Raw genomic sequence first — 24,728 nt, 5'->3', positions numbered from 1 at the left:
CAGACCTTAGGACTGAGTGTTTGGAGTATGTTTTCACAGCAATTTATATTCAGGATTAACTTTTTAAATTTTGAATTGCAGGACGTGACCATGCTCTTGATTTTTTCAAAGTTCCATATTCATCTGAGAAATGTTGTGCTTCCTGGAAGAAAGAAAAATCAAATTGGCTGGCTTCACGTGTTTTGTTAGGGATTATAGGATATATTTCAGAGAAGCCTCTCAAATGCTACTCTACTAAAGTACAACCAAAAATATTGACTTATTAAGCTGGGTTATTTGAAAACATTAGGTATTTATTTTCAAAAGTAGGTTGTAGTTGTTTTTTTTCAGGACCATTTTCAGTGGCAATTTGTTAGTAGCATTACCACCAGCTAGTATATGCTTCATGTTGGCTGAGGTCACACTGAAACTGGGAAAGGATTTTCTCTTTTATTAGATTCGTAAGATACCTTTTGCTAAAGTTCACACAGGTATCAGTTTGAGTCATTTGAAAGGCTGAAAGTAAGTAGAAGAAAGCCTGAGGAAGGTGAGGAATGTGCGTAGTAGAGCTGAACTAATTTTGTGAACTGCTGAGACACTTGAAGTTTATTCAGATTTGCTTTCCAGTGTGTGCTTGTTGTGGGCTACTGCGGGCTAGTATTGTTCAAATACTCTGTATTTTGGAGTGTGGTCTCTAACTGTGATCTGTGAATTAGGAGAATTGTGGAAATCTTGCAGAATTTTCTCCTCTTATGCAAAAGCAGCCCCGTTTGTGGGGAAAAGTAGTTTTGGTTGCTTTGGACTGAAGAGCATTTGTATTGGGAAGCTGGAAATACTTTATTCATTTGGAAGCACCCAAGGAATTTCTAAAATAAGTCTTGCTTTTTGAATTTTAAAGCAAGATACTGTGTTTCCGAATACTGCATTCTGATTTGAACTTGAGTTGTGCAGGGAAAGTTTTTCCCACTTGAGAACCTGTCAAAAAATTAACTAAAAAGAAAAAGAACCAGATATTTCTATAGAGATTTGTTTTAGTATTTTTTTTTCTTGTATGTGCAAGTAGGCCTTTCTGAAATTTCTGTCTTCGTCTGAGGCTATTTAACTTTATTATGAATTTCTGACTTACAGTGTAAAGGAAATAACAGCTGTACTTCTTTTTGGACGTTGAGTCAAAAAATGTGCTAGGTAAGTCACTACCTTTACTCTGCACATCATCAAGTGAAACGAATATTATCTTTATATTAAGAAGTTTGATGGTTATTTAGCAAAGTAATGGTAGCACTTCAAAAATAAACAGAAAACAAATGCACACAAATGTATTACCAAGTGGTGGTGGAATAGAGGAAAGTAGGTATGCATCAGATAGCAGGATATGGATGGATAGGAAAGCAAAACACTTGAATGATGCAGGACTGATATAGTCAGGAGTGAGAATCAATGTATTGTAAGACAAAAACTAGGCTTAAATATTGTACCTGCTTTACTTGGAACAGTTATTTCATGTTGCTTGTAAGATTTATTTATTTTGATTTATTTGAAGGACTAATCTGACTATTTTGTAAGTAGGTCTGTAGATGTCTTTGAGCTAACAGGGAGAAAGATCAATAGTAAGGCGAGGCTGCTTGACTGCGGCCTAGTAGTCTGCGATTTGATGACTTCATGGGGGCTGAGTAGTGAAAGACGTGAGGTGCTTGATGAAGCTGCATCTGGTTGGTATTATGTAGTGGCAGATCTGTGGCAGTTTTCCTATTAAGTGGGGGACATGGCCTGAGAAGAACTTTGTGGAAAATGTTTGGAGACCTGTCTCTATTTTCAGGTACAGCTGGGTTCTGCTGTGCTATAAGCCTAACATGTGGTTGTGCTCTGAACCTGCTTTTGCAAATTTGTTGAAATATTTGGATGAGGTCTGCAACAACACAATAGCAGCTGTTGTACAGAAATGCTGCTGTAACTAGCTACTTACCTGCCCTGGGCTGTGACGCTTGTATTGCCTGTAGTGACTGCTGTCTCAGGTTTGAGTTGTCAAGTATTTAAGAAGAAAAGCTTCAGGTACTCTGAAAATCAGCTGGTGTCTCTAAGTGGTTATCTAGTGAAGTGGAGTCTTGGTGTGTAACTAGTTCACTCAGAGCAGCGACTTACCACCATTTTGGTCTCTAGAAAAGTCTGTTCATTATCTCAGTAGCTGTTCTCATGAAATAATAGGATAACCTGAGTTCTTTCTGTGTGGGTTTGGGTAAGGCCTGTGGTGCAGTTCTGGTATGTTAGGCTGCCTCTTCATTTTTGGACATCATCAGTTGCACGGGCAGGGTTCCAGAGGGCAATCTCTGGGCTGAAATGAGGTTCCAGTTGGCAGTGTGTTCGTTGTGACTGAGCTGGGGTTTGAAGCCTCTCTATTGATTACGCCATTTAAAGCTCTGGATTTTTTCATGGGAACATGCTGGCTTTGTTCTGCCATCTACAGATTAAGTGAAATAAAACGGGTAATGCTTTGGTCTAAACATTGAAAGAACTTCGGGTTTGATTCTTGTGGAGAATTTCTAAGCAGGAGTAAGGCAAAGTTAGCCCTAGTGGATCTGGTGAGTTGTCATGGCAAATATTGCATCATTTTGAATTATTACAAAAATCAGTTAAGTACTTCACTACTGTAGGTAATATTTCAACATACTATCTGGGGTTTAGTCCTACTAAGAATGTGTTTGTGATCTTTATCTTTAATCATACATGGCTTTTTTCATGTCCCAAACAAGGTCTTATCACTGCAACACAGTGGAACCTTGTAATCATCAAGTTTAGCAACACACATGGGCATGTGTGCTCTCTTAAAGCTAATTGTTGTTTTATGCAAATATTTTGGCAATGCATTGTGTTAACACAGTGATTATTTCCTGAAGAAAAACAGGTGAAGGCAAAAGCAGATTACGAGCTCACCTTACACCACAATGAAACTAGATCTGTTCAGCTAGCAGTGTGGCAGATGTTTTTAGGATTTACAGTGACATCTCCCAGCAATTGGGATTAAGATGTGCTTTTTTGCAGGGCCTCAAATGTCAGTGAAGCAGCTGAGTGCTTTGTGTATTCAGGAGCTGCTGGCAGCTGTGGGGGAACAGGGGCAGTGGTGTTTCCAGCCAGGAGCACAAGGGGGTTGGTCAAGGGTTTATGTGCATTACAGAGCTTCTGTTTTGTTTGATGTCTTGCTCATCTATTTATTTTTCACTTTGTTTACCCAGAAAAGTTTGCTCAAACTACTTCAAGGGAATCGGTTAATTGATGGTGATCTTTTAATGTGATGTTTTAATCTTTACTGAACTTGAAATGCATAGCTTTAAAACTTGTTGTATCTAAGTTGAAAAGACAGTTTACTGGAATACCAAATTGAAATTTTAATGGGAAAGAATTCAGGAAGTTAAGAATTAAAGTTCTGATATGGATTAAATTAAGAATCCTGTATGGTTTGTGTCGGTGCAGCGCTTTTCATTAAGGAATCCACTCCTTTTTTTATACCTTGCTGAAAAATCGTGTTCCTGACCTTGTGTTTTTATTTTCAAATAAGTACCCTTCTAAGAGATGTGAGAACAATTAATATATGAACAGGGAATGTAAATAACTTTTTTTCCTAACCCTGTAGTAACTGTGAAATAACAGTGATTAGAGATACTGTCGATCCTTTTAACTAGCGGTGTAAAGCTGTGCAGCACAGGTGAATGGATTTACAATGTGCTGCTGTTAAAGGCAAGTCCTTGGATTCTCCCTTGGTCCCAGCTGTATAATTATATGCCCTCTGTTGTGTTTCTGATCATAGTTCTTGAATTGATCCAATTCCCTAAGCTGACAGAAAAATATTTACCTTCCTGTCTGTCAGGGTCAGTTTTCTTCAGGGTAGTATTGGATATTGCTTACAGAGAATCTCACAGAGGAAGTATCAGAGCAAGCATAAGGAGCATGTGGCAATGAAGAAGGCAGTATGGAGGGAGGGGATTACCATTTAGGAGGACAGAAAATCTAGATACCATTATACATCTACTCATGGACAGTCATTAGACTGACCCAACTACATTGTTCCCTTCACCCTAAATTTTGTGGGATTTGTGCCAGGCTTCTCCAAAATCCTTCATTCCAAATAAATCTCTGTCTTCCCCAGTTCAACAGCCTGTAAATCACTCTGGCTTAACAAAGAAAGTTTTGAAGAACTATGGGAATTGCTTGCACAAGAGAAGACAGATCACAGAACAGAATAACCAAACTTGTTTGGAGCAGGAGTAGAAGTAGAGGCTCATCCTAGAAATGCTTGCGTCACCGCGCTGTACTGAAATGTAGCCTGCCTGACTTCTTACTAATCTGAAAATGAAAAAGAGCTTATTTCTTGTTCTCCTACACGAGAAATTTCTTCGTAGGAAAAGGTGTTTGAAGATTTGTATTTAATGAGGCCAGAGCTGTGTCAAAATTAACACCTAGAATGGAGGAAGCCTAAAGGCTTAACTGTGGTGTTTGTACCTAGTGATGCAAAAGCAGTGACTTCAATGCGACAGAACTATTATGTATGCCAAATCACGTCAGGTTTCCCTACTGGAAGTATAAAATCAGATTGGACCTCTCACTTATTTTTCCACACTTTTGACATAGTCTTTAATAAGTGCTTAGCTGCAGCAAATTCTGTTATAGATCTTAGGTTCAGATTTTTATTCCCACCAACCTTTTATTTGTACATAAAATGGACATAAGTCAGTAATACAGAATTGCTGTAGTCTATTTTCTTACCACCTTCTTATATGAGTATTATGTATAATAAATCACTTTTTTTAAATGATACTGTCTTTTCATGGCCTTTACAAACTAGGAAAACAGTTTTGGTATTACAGTTGTGACTGTTAAAGAATTAATATTACATTACTGAAGTTGTGTTTTGGACAATTATGTACTGAAGAAGAAATAAATCCCCAGTGGGAGTTACTCTGTAAAACATGCCATTTTTTTTTCCTGGCATAACAATAAGCATTAGAATATATCCATATATTGGGTAACTCAGAGCCGTGGTGCTGGACAGGGTTTATGTAGGTCAGCATAGCTTTGGTGAAGGCTGGGTTTCTGGTACACCCAAAGACTTGGCAATGAACGATCTCCTGAGGTGTCAGAGGAGTTTCTCAGCGAAGGCATTCTGCGAAGAGCCGGGGGAGCAGCTGGAAGGAGCCCAGCACAGCTGCCTGCAGTTGCTTGGCCTTGGTTGAGACAGCCCGGCTGCAGTTGTGATGCTAAGTTCTGTCTGTTGAGAATTTGAGAAACTTACGATACATAGGCTATTTTAATCCGGGGAGAATTGCAGGCATTCAGTGTTGACATGCTGGCGAGTAATTGTAATAGAAGACAGTAGTGCATAGATGTGGTGTTACATTTAACTGGCTGAAATGCTACTGTGCAGCTCCTGAGCTTTGTCTGAAAGATGACCCTAATTCAGAAAAGTACCAAAGCAGGTTGTCTGATGCCATATTTTCTGCCCTCATCTGCTGTTAAGGGTGCAGTTCCATGTATTTGTGCACAGAAGTGATGCTGCTAATGCAAACTATTGCCCTTTGTGAGTGCTTGCTGTCCCCCTTAGTTGTACAGATGGTGCTGGTTCTAGGGCTGTCCTATACTTGCTGGAAAGCTGACCAGCCACAAAATTGCTGTGAGACGCCAAAGAGAATTTGTTCCTTGTCAGGTAGCATGATTTCAGCTGAGAATCTGGAGTGTGTACACTCGTATTTGTTTACAGACATGCCCATAACATGCATCTTCTAAGGGGATGTTTCCACTTGGACTTAGCTGCGCCCTATTATCAGCTCATCCCAGACAGTGCTGGGGCAGCATTGCTGCTGCTGCTGGAGGTGATGCTTGCTGCTGAGCGTGGCCCAGGCACCCCGGCACAGGCAACGTGCTCTCCTCACCCCCCGCCCAACAGAGTGGCTCTGTTCTTACTTCTGCCGTGCTTGCGGAGGTAGGGTTTGTCCTTTCCTGGGGTTACATGGTTATGAGGCTAATGCATTGTACTGAGAAGTTGCTGAGGCCTTTGCGATTTTCTTGTGATTAGTATTGTGGTTGCCTGCTGTCAGAGATCCTTCAGTTCTGTCCAAGGAGCCTGTTGGCTCTGTTGTTCAGCAGTTTAAAATGAAAGTCTCCTAAAGCAGCTCACAGATTAAAATGCTTGCCTTCAGCCTTGACTCTCCTGTATTTGTGTAACAGGTGTTTTAATTTTACGTGTAAAGTGTGGGTGGCTGTATGTTTTCTTGATGAGCTTCTTATAGAAATCACATTTCACAACATCTACTGTATTTTCAATTATTAAGCCAACTTTGACAAGTAATCTTGATGCCTTCACAAATGGCAAGATGATTGTACTAATTTTCTGCATTACGTTTTGCATTAGGGCCAAATGGGGCAAGTGGTTAACTGTTATCCGTGGCTACCAAAGGGAGCCCAAAGTAACTGTTGTATGTTGTGTTGTATTAATGAATATGTGCTGTTTTGTTTCTTCAGCCTGATGCACTGGAAGGCTGTCAGGCTGAAATGGAAGTAGCAGTGGCCGTAAGCCGTGCTGTTACCAACTCCCAGCAGCCGCTAGGAATGTGTTGACCACCAGGCTGGCTGCTGCTCTCCAATACTGCAAGTTTGCAGGCGTCTGGTAGCGCCCTGTGGAGAGCAGGGTGCTGCAGCTTCTCTGTGAATGGGAGGGATTATGAAGCACCGTCATCTAGCAAGCTCACTCCATTCTTTTATGTTTCCTTTCACTGCATCCTTTATGCATGTCTCCTTCAGCAGAGTACAGGAATTACAATTGTGCTTGGAGCTGTGAATGTCTGGGAGACTGTTTTGGCTTTTGACTGTGCTTTATGTATCTGTATAGCTACCCAGACTCTAGCAAAAACAAGAGCAAAAAAAAACAGGAAAAAACAAAACAAAAACCCAATAAATAAATAAATAACTGAACAGAACAATAACAACAACAAAACATATACGCAAAACCAAATAAAACAAAAGGAAAAAAAACACCTAAATAATCACTCAGCATTATTTCTGTCCATTACAGTGTTCTTGCTGGGAAAACTCATTTCATGATAATTACAGTGTAATTTCAGTATATTCCCTCACTAATATAGTACGCTTTTCAGAAGATGAAAATGCACACAGGAAATGAAATAGGGCAAGACAGCTGAAGGCTGAATCCAGTCTTTATTTCTTCATAATCTAGTATGGTATTGCATTAACATCACTTGATGTTAGTGATTCATATTTGTAGAAACACTTGTAAAATTTGTTTGGCTTTTACGGCAATCTTAAGTTAAAATGTAAGGTAGTCAATGTAAGAATGTGGCTGGAGGATCTTAGCAGCCTGGCGGCGTGAGAACATCAGTGCCATTTTGGATGCAAGGTGGGCTTCACTGTAGTCTCTGTCAGAGTTCAGTTATTTAAGGCCTACAAGCATGATGGTTGGCAGTGCCTGAGGACAGATAAACTGTGTGAAATCCTTTTCCAGCATGCTACATTCTGACAAGAAAAAAGGTTTTTGAAAGTTGATTATTTTAAAAAAGACAAAACAAAAACAACAGTAATGAGGTAGAATCAGAATATAGCATGGAGTTTTAATTACAGGTAATCTAAATTCAAAAACTGATGCAAGAAGCTTTCTGTTGGCACAAGTAACATCATTTGGGATTAATGTATTTGGGGTAATTACTCTAGCATAGCCAGCAACTACTAGCAAAACACTTGAAATAATGGATATGATATTGCTGCTTAATGTTCCTTGCCGCTTGCATGGATTAAACTCTGGATGCGTTTTAAGAAAGTACTTAGTGTGTGTCAGTTTAGGAACAGCACAAGAGGTTAAAAGTTAGCTCTAGTTCTCCTTTCTGATATATTGCATAGGGTAAGATGTTACTGAAAGCTGCTTCTCTTTTACTTCTTGCTTGTGTGAAAATTTTCTCTGTAGATGTTCTGTGGTAAAGGCTTGAAGACAGATTTTGTGTATCCCTGGCAGTAGTTACAAGAAAGATTAAATGAAGTGAGTCTAAGTTCTTTCTCCTTTTCTCAGAAATTGCTGCAGTTTTATCAGATTCTTAAACTGACTAATTACATCTAGGAGGTTAAAAATGCCTAAATTTCTAAAGTTAGTTTCTTCTCATTTGATTATTGATTTCTTTAAATTTGTTCTTAAAAATTTCTTAGATCCTTTGCTTGATTTTTTGTTTCCATTTTTATATATGGTTTCATGCTTACTGGTTTGAAGTTTCTTCATTTCTATCTAAAGTAACTGAACTCCTGTGGCTTAACAATGAATAAGTGTGAGTGTACACCCAACCCCACCCCTGCCTACAAATGCTACTGCCAACCACAGTACCAATGCTCAATTTTGGCAAGGTGTGATGAGCTTTCTCCTTATCGTGGCTGTGTCCACTCCTTCCTCTGCTGCTGGTCTCTTCATGAACATCGATGCCCAGGGTCATTGTGTGCGGCTCTTGATATGCTGAGGAAGTCAAAATTTAGTTCGGTTGCGTGGTCACCGAACCTCACCTTTCTGAAGGTCTGCAACACTTGGGTGTATTGATCTGTACTTGCTATGCCACCGCCCAGAGTGATGGTAAGCTCACTTTATGCAAGAAGGTGGGATTCATGTCACTATCAAGTTTTTCCTGTACTTGTTAAGTAGTAATAACAAGACTCAAGCAGGAGGAAAGCTGTTAATGATGACAGCATCTAAACAGAATTGCAGATATCTCCTTCTCCACCCTCCCCCAAGTTGTATCCAGACATCAGACATGGTTATCTAACTATTTGATGGTTCAGTTTGGATTTGAGTCCATGGCAACATGACAGAAGTAACAATCAAGTCAGTCAAAGCTTCATACAAAACTTCTGGGTTGAGGACTTTGTTGGCAAGTGCAATGCTGCTCACTCAGCTTTATCCACCTTTTTGCCCCAAACTCTGAAAAAATGCTGTCTGAGGAGTTACTTGTGAAGATGTCTAGAAACAGGTCTCCAGAGGTCATGTGCTCAGTGGGTAGGGAGCTGGTGGCTCCAGGCTTCCTCCTCTACAGGGATTTGGAACAAGACTGCAGAGTTAACAGTAAGGGGAGAAAAAGTAGCTGATTCTTTTTTTTTTTCTCTCTCTTCCCCTCAAAATTCCCAAAGGGGATGAAATAGCTTGTATTCCCCCAAAGATGATCAGAAGGCCAGAACACCTTTCCTATGAAGAAAGCCTGAGAGGCCTGGGGGTGTTTGGCCTGGAGAACTCTGGGGAGACCTCATTGAAGCTTTTCAATACTTAAAGGGGGCTTATAAAAAAGATGGAACATCTTTTTACTCACGCAGACAGTGCTAGGACAAGAGGGAATAGTTTTAAACTAAAAGAGGGGAGACTTAGATTAGAGGTTAGGAGGAAATTCTTTCACTCAAAGGGTGGTGAGGCCCTGGCACAGGCTGCCCAGAGGAGCTGTGGATGCCCCATCCCTGGAGGTGTTCAAGGCCAGGCTGGATGGGGCTTTGGGCAACCTGGTCTGGTGGGAGGTGTCATTGCCCATGGCAGGGGGTTGGAACTGGGTGGTCTTTAAGGTCCCTTCCAACCCAAACCATTCTGTGACTCCTACTCTGAGCTGAGTTCCAAGAGGGAATACCAGACCAGAGTCGGGAATCTCATTCCTCTGGTCCCTTGCCATTACAGATGTGAGAGCACTCATGTCTGGATACTGCTTGGTGGGCTTTTAGTGCTGTTCAACCAAGATGATGTAAAACACACATGCAGTGGTGTTGCTGTTTGTACCATATTTTACCAGGTTGTTCGCGAACTCAGGAGGTAGTCAAGTGTTGCTAGGGAAGGAGACAAAGCAGAATGGTTTCATTAATGGTGTGTATTTGCTTCTAAACAATTACCTGGTATGTTCTCCTCATGCCTTGTAGAATGTGACCATAGCATCTCAGTATGATAAACATACATCTTCTGTAATGCTTCTTAAATGTTGCTGTTAGCTGCTATGTTTACAGTAGTAGTAGTAATGATGGATGTTTTGGGTACTGAAGTCAATGTTTTAAGTAGTTTCATAGGGTGTCTATGCAGCAGAGTGTAAGAGAGTGCTATTTTTTAATGTGGTTTTATTTTATCATCCCGTAGATTGTTGGTTGCCCTTCATGTTATGTCATTTTGATCAGTTTCCTGGGGAGTATCAAATCATTCACTCAGTGTTTAAGGCACAACAATTACAGTGAGATGATATATGAAGCAATAAATCGCTTTTGAGGGTGATGAAATGCCAAAGCAGTGATAAGACCTACTGAAAAAGTGAACTGTTTGTATAAGTTTCTTGGGGAGCTTTTTTCTGTTTTGGTCTAGATAGAAAGTGAAGCAAGTGAGTAGAAACATGAAAAATCATATGCAACTTGTTTCACTCTGAGACTACTTCCCTTTGCTGCTTGCTTAGTCTCTAGTTTGCCTGTGGGCTGCTGCTGAAACTCCTTTTTGAAGAAATTTGGCAGCATGGAAAAGGAGGAATGTTATTAAAACCACAAAGGATCAAACGTGTAATGGTATGTCTTAGCAATGGGTATACGTATATTTGCAGGTGTACACTTTGTGTAATTGCAGTATTCTGTGCACGTATTTACATGTGTTGGCATGCAATTGGAAGTGTTATAGAGACAAATGGGGTTATTGCTTATTTCAGTCTGTAAGGAAAAAATGCAATTGGTTCTCTTGAATTTGGGGGGGTGAGGGGTGAGTACCATAGCTGCAATTACACTCTAGGCATTTGTAATGTGTATTGGAAAGCTTTTGATTTGCTGTTTATGATCAGTGCTAAAAATACTAATGTCTAGGGCTTTTCCCTCTTCCCCTTACTGAGACCAGTAATTTACAGCTTCAAGTTAGAATGTGAAAACCAAATGAGGATTGAACTTGCCTCTGAAAATTGTTTCAAAGCTGTTATGTCGCAATAAGCATTGACATTTCCAGAACGCTGTGCAGTTTCATCATTTTTAATCCAGTGCTTTCAGCTGCACCTTCCTTTTAATAACATCCATGAATGTATTTTAATTTTGCTCTGAAAATGCTTTTGGGAAAGTTAATTACTGTTATCTGTAATTGAGTATTTGAAATAATTGTTTCAGAAACTTGAAGCTGTCTTTTTATGACCAAAGAAGAATGAAAATGCAGAAGGGCAAGATAGAGGTTATTATATCCTAAGTCTGCTCAGTAAGCATGCAGTAAAATCATAGTGGGATGCCAGTAAGCTTTTAGAGTACTTTATGTAAAGACTTGCAAGTGCAATATGAACTGCAATGTGAGGAGAGAAAAAAAAGGGAAAAAAGAAGCATGCAAGCGTATTGAATTTATTCATCTGTCTCTTTAGCCGGTCTTTGCTCCAAAACCATATTCAAGTCATATTCGTTACTTTTTTCCCAGGAAACATAAATTACTGTTTTTTCTTGAAATCACGTCTCACTTGTGGTGAGATAACTTCTACCTAATTCTGCATAGCATTTCATCAAATTTTCAGTAAATGTTTGTATGTATGTGTATATAGACACACGGTTTTATAAGCCAGCTGTGATTTCTTGTTTAGGCTACGCAAATGGATAGACTCTTTTGAGACTGTTTATGTATCATTATGTTGTAAATAAAGTTTTCCTTGAGGAAGATCTACTATAAAGTCTGCTAGAAATGGTATCTCTGAATATGGTTGCGCAACATAAACTTTTGACACATTTGCTAGGTAAAAACATTCCCTACAAATTAGGAGAGGGTAATTGCAGCAGTTGGATTTATGGTTTGTATCCAACCTCACATTTTCAGAGACAAAAATGTAGGAATAGTTCTGTGCAGGAACTCTTTAGTGTTCTATAGGGCCCTTTTTGCACATTCAATATAGATGGGTTGTATACTTTGAGTATTTACAAATGTCTTCAAATGGTTTTACTGGAGCTTTCACTTCGGTTTTCTTCAGTGGTAGTTGTGGGCATAGAGCAATCTAGAAGATGGGCTGTTGTAGATGTTTATTTAAAGTAATTAAAAATTGTAATAAATTGTAGAAGTAGACATACTGGTGAATGCAATATGCTGAAGAAATCTACACATTAATTAAACAGAATGACTCATTTGCTCCGAAAGGTCCCTGAACCAGACTGTTTGAAGCTTGGTGGTGGTGTAGCGTAGCATGGTGGCATCGCTGCCATGTTCTTAAAGAATTCCCCAGTTAGGTGTTTGTTTGCTGTCATAATCAGATACTGTATGAGATGGGCTTTTGTACAGATTGTCTAGTTTATTGCTGTATTCAAGCTTTTTCTTTTTTAATTTAGATGGCTAACTTGATGTAAATATTGTTCTTCTGTTTAAGTAATCCAGTTAGGAAAACAACAATTTGAATTTTTCTAAGATGCTAACGTAATTGGAGCGATGAAAAATGTTTTTCTCTGGAAGGTAGCTAAGATTCCGAAATATTTGTCCTTGTCTGCATTCTTTACTAGGGAATGTTTTGAGTATGTGTGTACAATTCGAATAAATTTAGAAGCAAATTGAGACAATTATCTATTCAGTGATGATAAAATTCTGACATTCATTTCATAAATAGTAACCAAATATAGTTAGCCTTGTGAAATAGCCTGACTTTTTCCTCAATTCCACACGACGGAAGTTATAGAAAAACATGTTTTAAAAACAAATTCCTAACAGGCCAAATCCACTTCTGAAGACCAAACTTCTTATAGCCTTTTGAGTTGATTTTGGCTTATACCTCTGTGACTCCTTTCCATGTTTTTTCCTTCTATATCCTTTAGTGGGTAAGACTTCCTGCCCTCATCAGCTACTTTTATATAAGACTGTTCAATGTAAGTGACCTTTAAACAGACTGGTGAAAACCAGCTACTGTGAAGACTGATAGTGTTTTTACCTGTGGGCAGGACAGACTTCTTGATTGTGAGATTCAAGCGAAATAACCAGGTCGGTGGGCAGTTGTTCAATAGAAGCTTGATATTGGGTATAAAAACCTGAATTATTTCATTCAAAGTGATCTACTAATTAAAGTTTGCATGTATGAAGTTGAATGCTTTAAGAAGGCAGATGCCATGATTTCTTTTTTATTAGGAGTGAGACTACCTGCGTTTTGAAACAATGCCTTGAATATTTGTGTTAGGAGTCCATGGAGGGTGTTTTAAGGCACGGTAGAGTGTGCTACTTGTGATTAATTTTAATGATCTATTTGATGCTTGTTTATAGCCAGCACATGGTACTCTAGACACCAATTTTGTCACTATATTGAGACTTATAAATTGTGCAGAAATAGTATTTAGATGTAAATAAATATTGAGTGCCTGTTGATCACGTTATCAACAGGTAGTTTCTAGATAACTGCATTTCTGTAAATTAATCTTAAAATGCCTTAATTTTTTTTTGCATCTGCTTTGCATGTAGAGCATGCCACTTAAATATTTGAGACTCTGCAAGGCTGATAGTAGCCTGTGTAGATGGATCTTTTCTGTTTTCATGATCTTATCTTCAAATAAGGAGTGCATAGCTGTAGCTTGCAGTTATGAGCTGGGGTTAAATTTTGTGCTGCTTTTTCAATATACTTGGATTTTTGTGAAGTGTAAAAAGACAAGAATGTATTTGCAGAGAGAGGGTGGCTAGGTCTTTAAACAGATAAGTTTGCTCTAATGTATTGACTGATTGCTATATAAAAATGACACTTCTTAGATGGGTGTCTTTGAAAACATTATTTTCAGTGTATATAAAGTCACTAAATTTAGTTTGCATTGAAATGTGCTATGGCGTACCTGCTCCAACAAGTCAGCATGCTTCTTGCTCTCACATACTTACCTATTGATTTCTCTTTCCTACCTGCTAAAAACACCTTTTAGAAAAATTCTGTCTGCGGGCTCATCATTCCTTTTTTTTTTTCTGTGCGTGTTATTCTCAACAAGAATAGTGCTGTTGCATCTGTGGTGATGTGACAGCATAAGTAAGAGAAGATGGGTAGTTAGAGGCTATGCAGTCTATTAGACTGACTGCTGCAGCTGTGAAGTGACAAACTCTTGATCCACAAATGCCTTTGTTAAGGTCTAAAATCAAACGAGCAGTATTCCAAGCTAAATAAAAGGTGAGTACAGTTGCACGGAGTTCAGTTAAATATGGATTAATTTCACCATCTTGGAAAGAAAAGGTAGCTCCCAGGAGGAGAGGGGTGAGAATAGGTGGAGTGCTCTTGGTGGAGGGGAAGGGGTGAGAGAGAAAGAGACGCACCATTCAGAGCTGTTGGAACGTGAGGAGCTGGCTGTGGAGGGAGAGATAATACAGAGCCCGTAATTTTTATTTTATGGCCCATTAGATGCATTTGGTACCTAGCAGAGTTATGAATTTTAGCTGTTATGTCAGTTTAGTTGCCTGTAAAACTGCAGCCTCTGTTCCAGAGCTCCTGTTTGGGAAGTGGTTTGTTGGTTTCCCTTGAGGATGGCCTGAGAGATTAGAGATGAAGCAATTGTTTTATGAGAAGTGTCTCTCCAGTGATATCTGGCTATTTTTGTCCTGAATTGATTGTCTGCATGAATTTACTTCTTTCTTCTTTACGTTTCTCTGTGCTTAGTTACTGTTCTTTCAAATAACCTTAAAATACAAATACATGATGTTCAAATAAATCTAGATACTTCTTTGAACTATTTTTTTCTAACATTTTAAAGCCAATTTCATTGTGCATTAAAAGTGGGATGGACATGATATTTGTGAAATGCCAACTTTTAATTTGATGCTTAACTGAATAAAAACAATTTTCTTGATGCTTACAAGGTTTGTCTTCTAGTTTCTAAGCACTTAACTTCAACAATTTGTCACATGAATACTTCACTAGCTCCTCTTTAGTTAGAGAGTTCTTAAGACATAATCCTGAAGATCAGAAAGTCAATACCATGTTTGAAATAAAACGATCTTGTTAATCAGTAGAGAAGGCAGGTGGCTTTTCCCTTTTTTCAACTTGCAGTGGTAAGGTTATGAAAGCTCTCATTTTATGGTGTATGATATAAGAGCTTTCCAAATTTTAAGCGCTTGTAACCTAGATGGTTTGCTGCCTTTGGGTGCCCACACATGAATTGCTCACTTTGCCTTTTATGTCCAGTGACTTATTGGTTGTCAGAGAAGATGAGAAGGAAAGTTTCTCTGGGAGAATTTTTTTTTTGGATTTCCCTTGGCCTTAACAGGTTTGGGCTTCTGTGTGGTGTAGTTTTCTGCCATTGGTTGTTTTGCTTTTCCTGAAACATAAAATACAGAATGTATGCATTTGAAATATCAAGGGCTTAATGTTGCTATTGTAAAGAACAGAGGTGTGCTAGGTCAGCTTAAAGGCAGAGCTGTGTTTTGGCGTTCCTGCTTATGGCCCTTTCAGCCTGAGAGAACGTGGAGAAGGGAGGAAGTAAAATAGATGGTTTAAAATAAAAGGCATTGGAAGGGCTTATTTTACTTGGTTGTCTGTGTAGAAGTTGGAATTTATTGCAGTTGGGCAAAGACTACCTGGAGACAATTTTTAGGTCTCCTTGGAATTCTTTTGGTCCTCTTAGGGACTATAGCTAGTCACACAGCACTAGTCTCTTAGCACACTGAGTCATGAGCATCTTGAAAAATAGTGTTTGCTTCTTTTGTAAGTACTGTGCTCAGAAGACTAAAGCTTGGGGGAAAAAATGATAGCTCGCTTCCAAATAGAAGTGAGCATCATTATGATAGATCCAAAGACTCTGAGGAGCAGGATTTATCTTAATAATACATATATTGGATATATTAGCACTTATAAGTTACAATATTCAAGACCTTAAATTTTTGCAATTGGTTTTATTTTGTTTATTCTAACACCAAAAAAAGAAAAGCTGATAGCGTATCCTTGTGAAAACTATGCTAAGGTACATGGAAAATAAGGTGATTGGCAGCAGCCAACATAGCTTCAATAAAGGCAGATCGCAGCTGACAAATCTGGTAGCCTTATACAATGGCGTTACAGCATTGATGGATAGGGGAAGAACAACTGACGTCATCTAACTGTGCTTGTGCAAAGCATTTGACACTGTTCTCCATGACATCCTAGTCTCTAAATTGGAAAGACGGCCTTCGATGATCAGGTGTGGTTCTGCTTAAGTTGAATGTTAAGAGTTGCTGGGAAAAGAGAGAAGAAATCGTCACTCAATCTTTATGAAGACTGAAGATCTACCATGTAGTTCAGTTCCCCTCATAGCACATAAAGTAGATGGGGAGGTTTCAGAGAAGGGCTATTAGGGTCATCAGTACAAGGAAGAATCAAGATGGAATTCTTCAGCCTGGAGAAGAGATAAGGAAGATGGTCTGTGATAGCAATATCCAAAATCATGAACAACTTGAAGGAGATGAGCATTAATGGTTTATCGGCTATTCTAGTGCAAGAACTTGGGATGTTAAGAGAAGTCAGTAGGAACCAGTTTGCAAGCAAAATGAAGTGATTTTTCATGGAGCAGGTAGTGGAAGTATTGGAGTTCCTTACCACGAGATGCTGTGGGTAGTACAAGTAGGCATACGTTTGAAAATATATGGGGCTCTTTGAAGACAGAGGTGTGCCATTGAGAGTTAGCGAGTAGAACACACATCTGAGAGGGTAAAAAACCCTGGTGTGAAAAGAGACTACATCAAACCTTTCAAATGGGTACCTGGAACTTGGTTTTTGGGTGGGGAGAGTCATTGTAGATGATGATGATCCCTTCTTTGTCCTCAATAGTAAAGATACAAAGCTATTACCAATTGTTTTATTCATCAAGGTCTGTATCAATGTTCATAAAATCTTGTTTGGCAGGGTTTGCTGGAGGAATAACAGATCTATATTAGCGATCCATTTTCCGCTGAGATCAGGTCAGGCCTGGCTGCTGATGCTTGAAACATCTGTATTTTTGCACTTATTGTATGCTCAAATCAAATAGCCAGAAATGTCCTAACATTAAATATGATGTTTCTTTTCACAGGGTCTTGTCAGCACAGTATTGTTTAGGCTGAACTTGGTACTGAATAGAAATGACTAAATAAAGGTTGTTAACCATTCAGGTAGGACTTCTGTTCTCATGTAGGGAATGCTATGAATGCATCCACTGCTATTTTTAAAGTGTTTTTATATAGTTTACTCACAGCTGGAAGTTGTTATTTAAGGGTGTAATCATAACATGGTGGCTGTCAATAAAGGTAGTGCTAGGAAACTTACGTATCTTATGTATCAAGACAATGTCATCCTCTGTTATTCCGTTGTACCGAAATGAGTAAAACACATCAGTTCTTGAACACCTGAGTTAATTTTTTTTCCTCTATCAGAAAATTCCTCCCCGTGGAGTGGTTGGGGGTCTTTAATCTTTCCCACTCCTTGGGCTTCCTGAAGGAAGGGTGTGATTCTTCTCATTAGCTGTTTCATCTGAGCCTTTTTTTTTTTATAGGAGAGATGAACACATGGGTCAAATGGACCACAGCAAGGAAGCTTCACTTGTATCTCTTTGAAGCATGCTGTCTTACCACTTGAAGATTTAACTAGTTTTGACCCTTAAAAAATAGGAGTTTGGGTTAAAATCACTCATCTTTAAAAAAAAAAAAAAAAAAAAAAAAAAAAAAAAAACCACCAAGAGGAGAAATCTTCTTTGGGAACCTTGTGGCTTTGAATGCTTAGGTTCTGCCTCAAGCTCTCTTCCTGCAGGAAGGCTGAGATTGATAATAAAAGCTTGTGATATTGTGCCTCCAGGAACTGGGAATTACTGAAAGTTATGGCAGATACTGTGAACTTACAATAAAATGGTGAGAATTGGCAGATGTGGAAAGAAACATCCTTTACTGTTGACCTTTAAATATGCTAAGTTAATGCCTTTTACAAATGCACAATACTTGTAGCAATAACATTTTGGTATTCTGCCTTCCTTACCCTTCTGGTACTGCTAAAACTGGTAAAAGCTGTAATTAAGCTGTCAATACCTTATTTTAAAATACAGTTAACATTCTTATTCTAGGCTATTTTTGAAGTAAAAGATATTATATTGGGAACTGAGCCAGTGATTAATAACACTTTTCTTTTTTTCTTTCTTTCTTTCAAAGCCAGCCAAAAAGTGTAAAACAAAGGGGAAAACAAATTTTTTTTTAAGTGTGTTATCTGAGGTGTGTGTTGTGATATGGCCCTGGAGTCTTGCACCAAAATAGAACTTTTTGGAAAACATAACTAATTCTCATCTGAGTTGTATATAATTAACTTTTAGGTAAGAAGGGTAATTTGAGATTCTTTCAAGCTGTGTGTAGAATGTAAAAAGTGTTTAACTTTGATTTCTTTTTTAAAATAAGCATATGCATAATAAACAGTGAATATGGGGTGTAAATGGAGGGAATGTGTTTGTACATTATTAACGAATTTCAAAACTGAAAAAAAAAAGGTGAACTATTCACGTTTGTTACAGGTAATAGATTATTAAAAGTACTTGTTTGTTCTGCAGGATTTGTTTAGTGACATAAGTCAGCAGCATTTTCTGGAGTGAATGGAGATAGTGCTGTTATTGTCAGCATGAAGTTGGTATCTAGTGGCATTACATGATGGATTAATTAATTAACAGTGGTTAGGGCATTTTTTGAAAATGACGATTTGAGTATCTTTCAATGAGCTGACGGTTTGTAAAGGTGGCTGCTTATTACCTTATCGCACAGCTTGGGTCATGGGCTCTGTAATGGGCTGGGAATGTTAATGTGGCAGAAGAAGATGTAACGTAAAAGATTTCAGATTGTTGGAGTGTTGCAGTGAATACTGTTTGCCAGCATATAAAGGGGGATTTTTAATTTTGCAAGTTATATGCTTGCTTGTGTTTTACAGTCATTTGCTAATACCTCAAAGCTCGAACACTGTATTTTAGTCTTTTTGGTAATGGGCATATCACTGTAGAATTAAATTGTACCTGTCTATTTTAAGACTATTAGCTTTTCTATTTGCGAATGAAATTACCCTGGTAAAGCTTGTTGCTTTTTTCTGCTAGTTCATGTATATAAGCTACGCTTTAACTGCAGAATGATGAACCTTATTTGTGCTGACACTGAAACAGCAAATGCAGGAGGTAATGCTTAGTCAAAAGCCTGACCTGAGTGCATTCATGTTAGTGAGCTGGTATCAGCCTGACTAGTTTATTTGCCAACACTGAAGTTACAAAACCTGAGAATCAGAGGCAAGTTGTACACCTAATGCTGTTACAAATTTGTTGCTGTTGTATCGGAGTTCGTTCATTGCACGTTAGGTTATGATTGCCATTGGGTTGCAGTCAGACCTTTGGTGCACTGCAGGTGTGCCAAGAGATAGAGGCTGTGTCATCATCCCTGTTAGCTGTCTTCTAGTTCTTCTCCTGCAAAGTCAGCCTTTGGTAGGCATCTGAGGACACTGAGGTTTTCGGAGCTGGGTTTGCATAGGCAGCTGTGTAGGTACATGATGGAACTAGGGGAGAGCCCCTAATGAGGAGTGGGTGCTTCACTTCGCTCTTCCTCCTGCACATTCATCGCTTAGCCTGTAAATCACTGTAAGCAGCCTTCTGGGTGCCTGAATGCCTGGTCCTTCAGGTCCCCTCAGAGAACAGCTCTTCGTCTGTGGCTTCCAGTGAAAGCATTAGGTGTGGTAGAGTACTGGTGGTCAGTCCTGTGCAGTTAAGGCTTCACTGAGCTTTGCAGATAGCCAGTGTCTGGTGGACAGTGATGACTGCAGCTTGGGGGAAGACACGGTAAGGGTTCAAAATGAATTTGAGAAACTTCACCTGCTGCTACCGATTCCTCTCTTGAAAATACTTTCTTAAATAACTAGTAAGAATTAAAAACAATTATCAGCGTTTAGGTTTTTAATTTTTTGTCCCTAATATTGTCTCTTCTGTTACTTCTGAGTGACAGCAACTGTATCCATTTTAATTTTGTTACTTTTCCATAAAACTTAGACCTAAACTTGTTTTCATCACAGGAGCATTAATAAATGAGGGTAGAAAATAACTGTTTTGAAAAGCATAAGTAGGTTGGCGTATGTAGCACTGAACTGTCCAAGGTCTTTGATTAATTATTTCAAGTTGGCAAAAAATAGCATAAACCAAAAGTCTGAAGTTTTAAGTAGAGATCCTTGTATTTTTTGTATGATTTCTTCTCATTCCCTCCTTACCCCACAACCTTCTCTTCTCCACCCTTGATAATGGAGGCTTTTCAAAATGTATTATTAGAAGGGTTTGTACTTTCTGTAGTGTTTGTTTCTGTCCCACAGTGTTGTCGTTTTACTTTTCTACTTGCTGTTTAACACGGAGCAAATGCTTGGGATGTCACTTCTAATTTTAACCATTGGTTCAGTTCTCTACTCAATATAGCAAACAGGTTTTCTTTTTCCCTGCAGCAACAAATCTCCTATTGTAGAACCCTTTCATATTAACACGCTTCCACTCCCCCTCCATGATGCATCGAGACAAATGTACAGGAACACAGACAGAGCTCAGACTTGCCACTGTTTGACAGTTATAAGTCTCCTAGTGCTTTCATTTTTTTGGAAAGCTTTTTCACCCCCCAATTCAGAAAAAAATGGAAGTCTGCAATGACATAGTTACAAATGCAAGTTACAATGTACCTTGCAAATTCAGTGTGCATAGTTGGAAGCAATTGGAAGCTGTACTGCTGTAGCTTCAGCTACTGTGTGTCATCTTTGCTACTTTAAGAATGTATTTTCAGTTTTGTGCTTTTTAACTGCAAAAATGCTCTAGATATGAATATGCAGTTAGCAAACACCTGCTCATGTGTTCCAGTACGGCTATCTTTTGTTTCAGTACCAGCCGTGGAAATGGGCAGGTGTCTTCACTGGTCTGATTCAACACTGAGCAGACACAGCCGATAGCGGAAGTATTACTTTGGATTTACAACAGCATCCTGATAGCAAAGCTTGGCCCATCATTTAGCTAAGTGAATAGAAAGATACGGTCTCTGCTCGTTCTAGGGTTTGAGCACTGTTCTACTGTAGCAACGTTACTTGGATATTTTAAACTAGGATATTTCTACTTATATTTATGAATCATTTATTTTCCTATTCAAATCACTGTTTTAAAACAATTTACTGTTCGTTTTTGCTGCCTGTGGACTTGATATGTATCCCAAAAAAGGAAAAGTGAATTAACAGTTAGTCCAAATAAGCTCATATTATGTACTTAGAGCAAGAGAGAAATTTGGGGTCCCTTTAGATACTGATAAACAAAGCTGATCTCTGTGATATGCATAATGGATCCCTTGATTGCAATTTTTCATTTCATTTATAGATAAATTTCCCATTGGCTTTTGTGTGCCAGATAGAGTATAACTTATCTAAATGATAAAAAAAAAAAGTCTGTAATAATAGTAATTCTGAAGATCTTTTTCTTCAGCTTTGTGTCAAGATGTGGGAGATGTTTTGCAGCAGCATGTGTTTTCTCTTCTGGCAGTCTTATGTTCTTTTCTTCTTTTTTTCTTGTTTCCCTTCTTGTTCCCTTACCTGTATAGAAAAAGTAACAGCACATCCTCTGATCACAGTACTCAATTGTGTATCTTGGAAGCGCATATAAATTCATTTGAAGTTGCAGCGTTATTTCATTCCAGCTTGCATTGGTGTATGGCATGGAGTAATTCGTCTCTGAAAAGGCCTTTGTACTGCAGTATCTGCCATCTCAAAATGCAGGAAGCTTGAAATACTCTGCACCTTCCTTTCTTGTGTTTGTAGCTCTTGTTGTATGTCATCTGAACCATCTTCTCACACTGCAATGTGAGACAAACGCTGCTGATTGAAACTCTTGTTAATTATTTGATAGTTCTTCTTGCTACCCAGATGCCATTTTTTTTCCCTATGTACGCTTTTCTTTACAAATCCAAACATCAGCTCTGTAAGTTTTAGCAACTAGACCCAACTACAGGGAAGCTGCGATTGCTTTATTCCAGGCCTTTTTGTATACCTGACTCCTCTGAGAGCCATGCAACAGGGAGTTGCTTGGAGTTGCTTTTCTTTATATAGTGAGAGTCTTCAATTTACTGCAGATTACTGCAGATCTATGGTTTGGAGGAAATGTGAAATCTAGGGAGTTAACACATTGGCTTGTTTGAGCTGTGGGACATGAATATTAGCAGAGGAACCATTTTCTCTAGGTATGTAATGGGGCAAAGCTGTTAGAGTTTATCTGAATATTTTTTTTGGACAGAAACTGGGTAGAACTCTACTGTGTTTACAGTTGAGTGTTAAATGGACTCACACCTCTGTTAGCTTCTGAAATAAAACCTTTCTTTAGGTTGTTTTTTGCTAAAAGATTGCCACCTCTTAAAGGAATTGGGCTGCGTTATCCACTTACCTAGGGACAATCAGAGTGGAGACTATTTTGGTCTTCATATCTCGCTTCAAAATCTGAAGAGTTGAAATAGTCATCAGCATTCTTGTGGTGGAGAGCTCTTTCTAGTTAGTTTGCTGTTCTGTTTTAGAACTATTATTGCTTATTTTCTCAGGATGGATTTAGCTGCTTCTCATAAGGGCTTTAAGATGTTGATCTTCTATTTTACTTTCCCTGATAAGAAGCTTGAAGAATACCTCATTTGACAGCACTTGAAAATCATGTCTGCGTTACCATATATGCTCAATTTGTTGGATTCTATAAATAAAAAAAAGTTCTCAACACAGCACTTGTATGTCTTCAAAAACTCACTATGCCTGTTTCACTACTTTCCCCTCTTTTTTTCCTCTAAATGATCTATGAAGACTAAAGTTCATCTAATGAACTTTTTTTTTTTTTTTTTTTACAAAGTCATTCATTAGGCATCAAATATGTGGAACTCAAGTTCAGGCTTCTGGTGAAATCGGTGTAGAATGAGAAATTTTTCATTGTTAGGGACAGTTGGAGTAAAGAAATACTCGAGGAAGGAATGTTAAAGGAAAACTTAGGTTTGTCCCTGTAGAATCTCACTGAATTAGACAATGAGCTCTGTGACTCGTTGGCATCCTGCAGTGAGAAAGCGAGTGGGTGCATGTTCTAGTGGTTATTTATTACCAGATGTTAGGGATAAAAAAATGGATAATAAAAATTTTAAGGGAAAAAAAAAGATTAATTCTGAGGGAGTGATGGATTGCTTCACTCTTCTTGAAAAATGAGTCAGTCTCACTAAACTAAAAGAAGAGGCTTCGTCTTGTCTGCAGAGCACTCACCAGAACCGATACTGGTGACTTGTATCATATTACACTCTGCAATCGGCCCGTATCACTTAATGCAATCTGAATTGCATAGCCAGACATAACATTCAAAGTTTTAAATTATGATAAAGAAATCCTTTTAAAATGAAAATTAAGTAGAAATGCCTATTGGAAGATTGCATGTTTTCTTTGCTTGAAAATATTCTACTATAGAAGCCAACTTTTCATTCAGCATTAGTAGTAAATAAGGAAGTTGGGATTAGATGGGTTTACTTGATTTGCTTAGGAATGAGGTGGCACCTAAACCTATGCAATGAAAAAAACTGTCAAGGTCTTTTTTCTTAGTTTCCTTTGTGGCCTTTTCCAGCAGTTCATTCCTGTTAAAGCTCATTGAACTGAAGTAGGGTAGCGCAGATAGGTAATTAAAACAAGCCTGTATCCATCTGCCTAGTGACTATTCTGCTTTGTTGTTTTGCTATTGACACGCTGTGCTGGCGGCAAACAGCCAAACAGAAGGACTTCCCTGTCAGGTTCCAAATCCTAATGTTTTGTCATCTTTATGTCTCACAGAGTTCTGAAGCCTCCGAAGTGGTAATCCTGGAGCGGTGCTGGGTTGTGGAGTTCAGAAGTAAAACAGATGTTTCAATAATTCTCAGTAAGTAAGACACAGCTCAGTATGTTCAGCGTGGATTTTTTATTTTTTTCAACAAAACCAATGAAAAAGCAACCACCCAGACACTGAAATTTTGCCATAAACTTAGCTAAAATCTGTCCCATTGTCTGTTAATGATGTGTACATCTAAATATTGCTTGTCTCTGAATTCATGCCCAACAAGAAAATTCTAAAAGCTGTATTTTTACTTTTTCTAAAATGAAGTGAAAGTAATAGTCTTCCTCTGACAAGAAGTTTGATGTTTTGGTTTATTAGGTATTATGTAGAACGTGGATTTTATGTTGATACATGTTTAATTCATTGTATTCCTAAATGATTTGTTATTGCTAACATTCCTATTAATTTAGGGTTTCCTTTTTTTCTAATCAAGCTTTCGTTCATTGAATTGAAACAGAAAAAAAATATTATTTCATAGAAATCACAATCATAATTTCAGTGTGAAGATTTTCATTTGGAGAAAATGCTGACATAGGGTTTTCTCTGCAGGAACAACTGAAATAACCATTGTGTATAAAATCTTTTCATGAAGTGGAATCTTTCCAATACCACTACAGAGTATAACTCTTGAGATGAATTTGATATTTTCACTTAGCTTTGATTTAAGAGGTTTACAAAAACAAGCAAGTTTTCCCTACCCAAATCTAAATGTCAAGGGGTGTTTTTCCGTTGTTCTTGTTTTCTGAATTGCACCCAATATTTTTTCTTACAGTTTAAACAGTCACCTACCGAAGTAATTCTTAGTGCTTGGTTATGTTTGAGAAGGCAGTGACATAAAGTGTGCTCATTGTCTTTTATCCTTTTCTAGATGGTGTTTTGAGGAATAGGTCCAGTTCTGCATCTTGAGTAATGGAATTAAATCTTATGTCTTTCTGGATTTGGAAGCATTACTTTGCCTAATCATAATA

At 38.3% G+C, this 24,728-nt stretch overlaps 1 protein-coding gene across 11 annotated transcripts in view; it reads left to right on the top strand.

The window, feature by feature from the left end:
* The window catches only part of INPP4B (inositol polyphosphate-4-phosphatase type II B), a 294,090-nt gene that overhangs the window by 78,891 nt on the left and 190,471 nt on the right, over nucleotides 1-24,728 (top strand). For 9 of the 11 annotated variants that reach the window (XM_048074997.2, XM_048075001.2, XM_066996676.1 and 6 more), the window contains one exon: nucleotides 23,721-23,805. In XM_048074997.2, the coding sequence (XP_047930954.2) occupies nucleotides 23,721-23,805 (85 nt within the window). Of the gene's footprint in view, nucleotides 1-12,789; nucleotides 12,935-19,640; nucleotides 19,711-23,720; nucleotides 23,806-24,728 lie in introns of those variants that run through there. The other 2 variants (XM_048074999.2, XM_013197809.3) reach the window with 2 other exon arrangements.

Source organism: Anser cygnoides, chromosome 4 (assembly GCF_040182565.1).
Source record: "Anser cygnoides isolate HZ-2024a breed goose chromosome 4, Taihu_goose_T2T_genome, whole genome shotgun sequence".
Lineage (NCBI taxonomy): Eukaryota > Metazoa > Chordata > Aves > Anseriformes > Anatidae > Anser > Anser cygnoides.
Note: the sequence above shows the minus strand (reverse complement) of the source record. Positions and strands in the feature narration are given on the sequence as shown.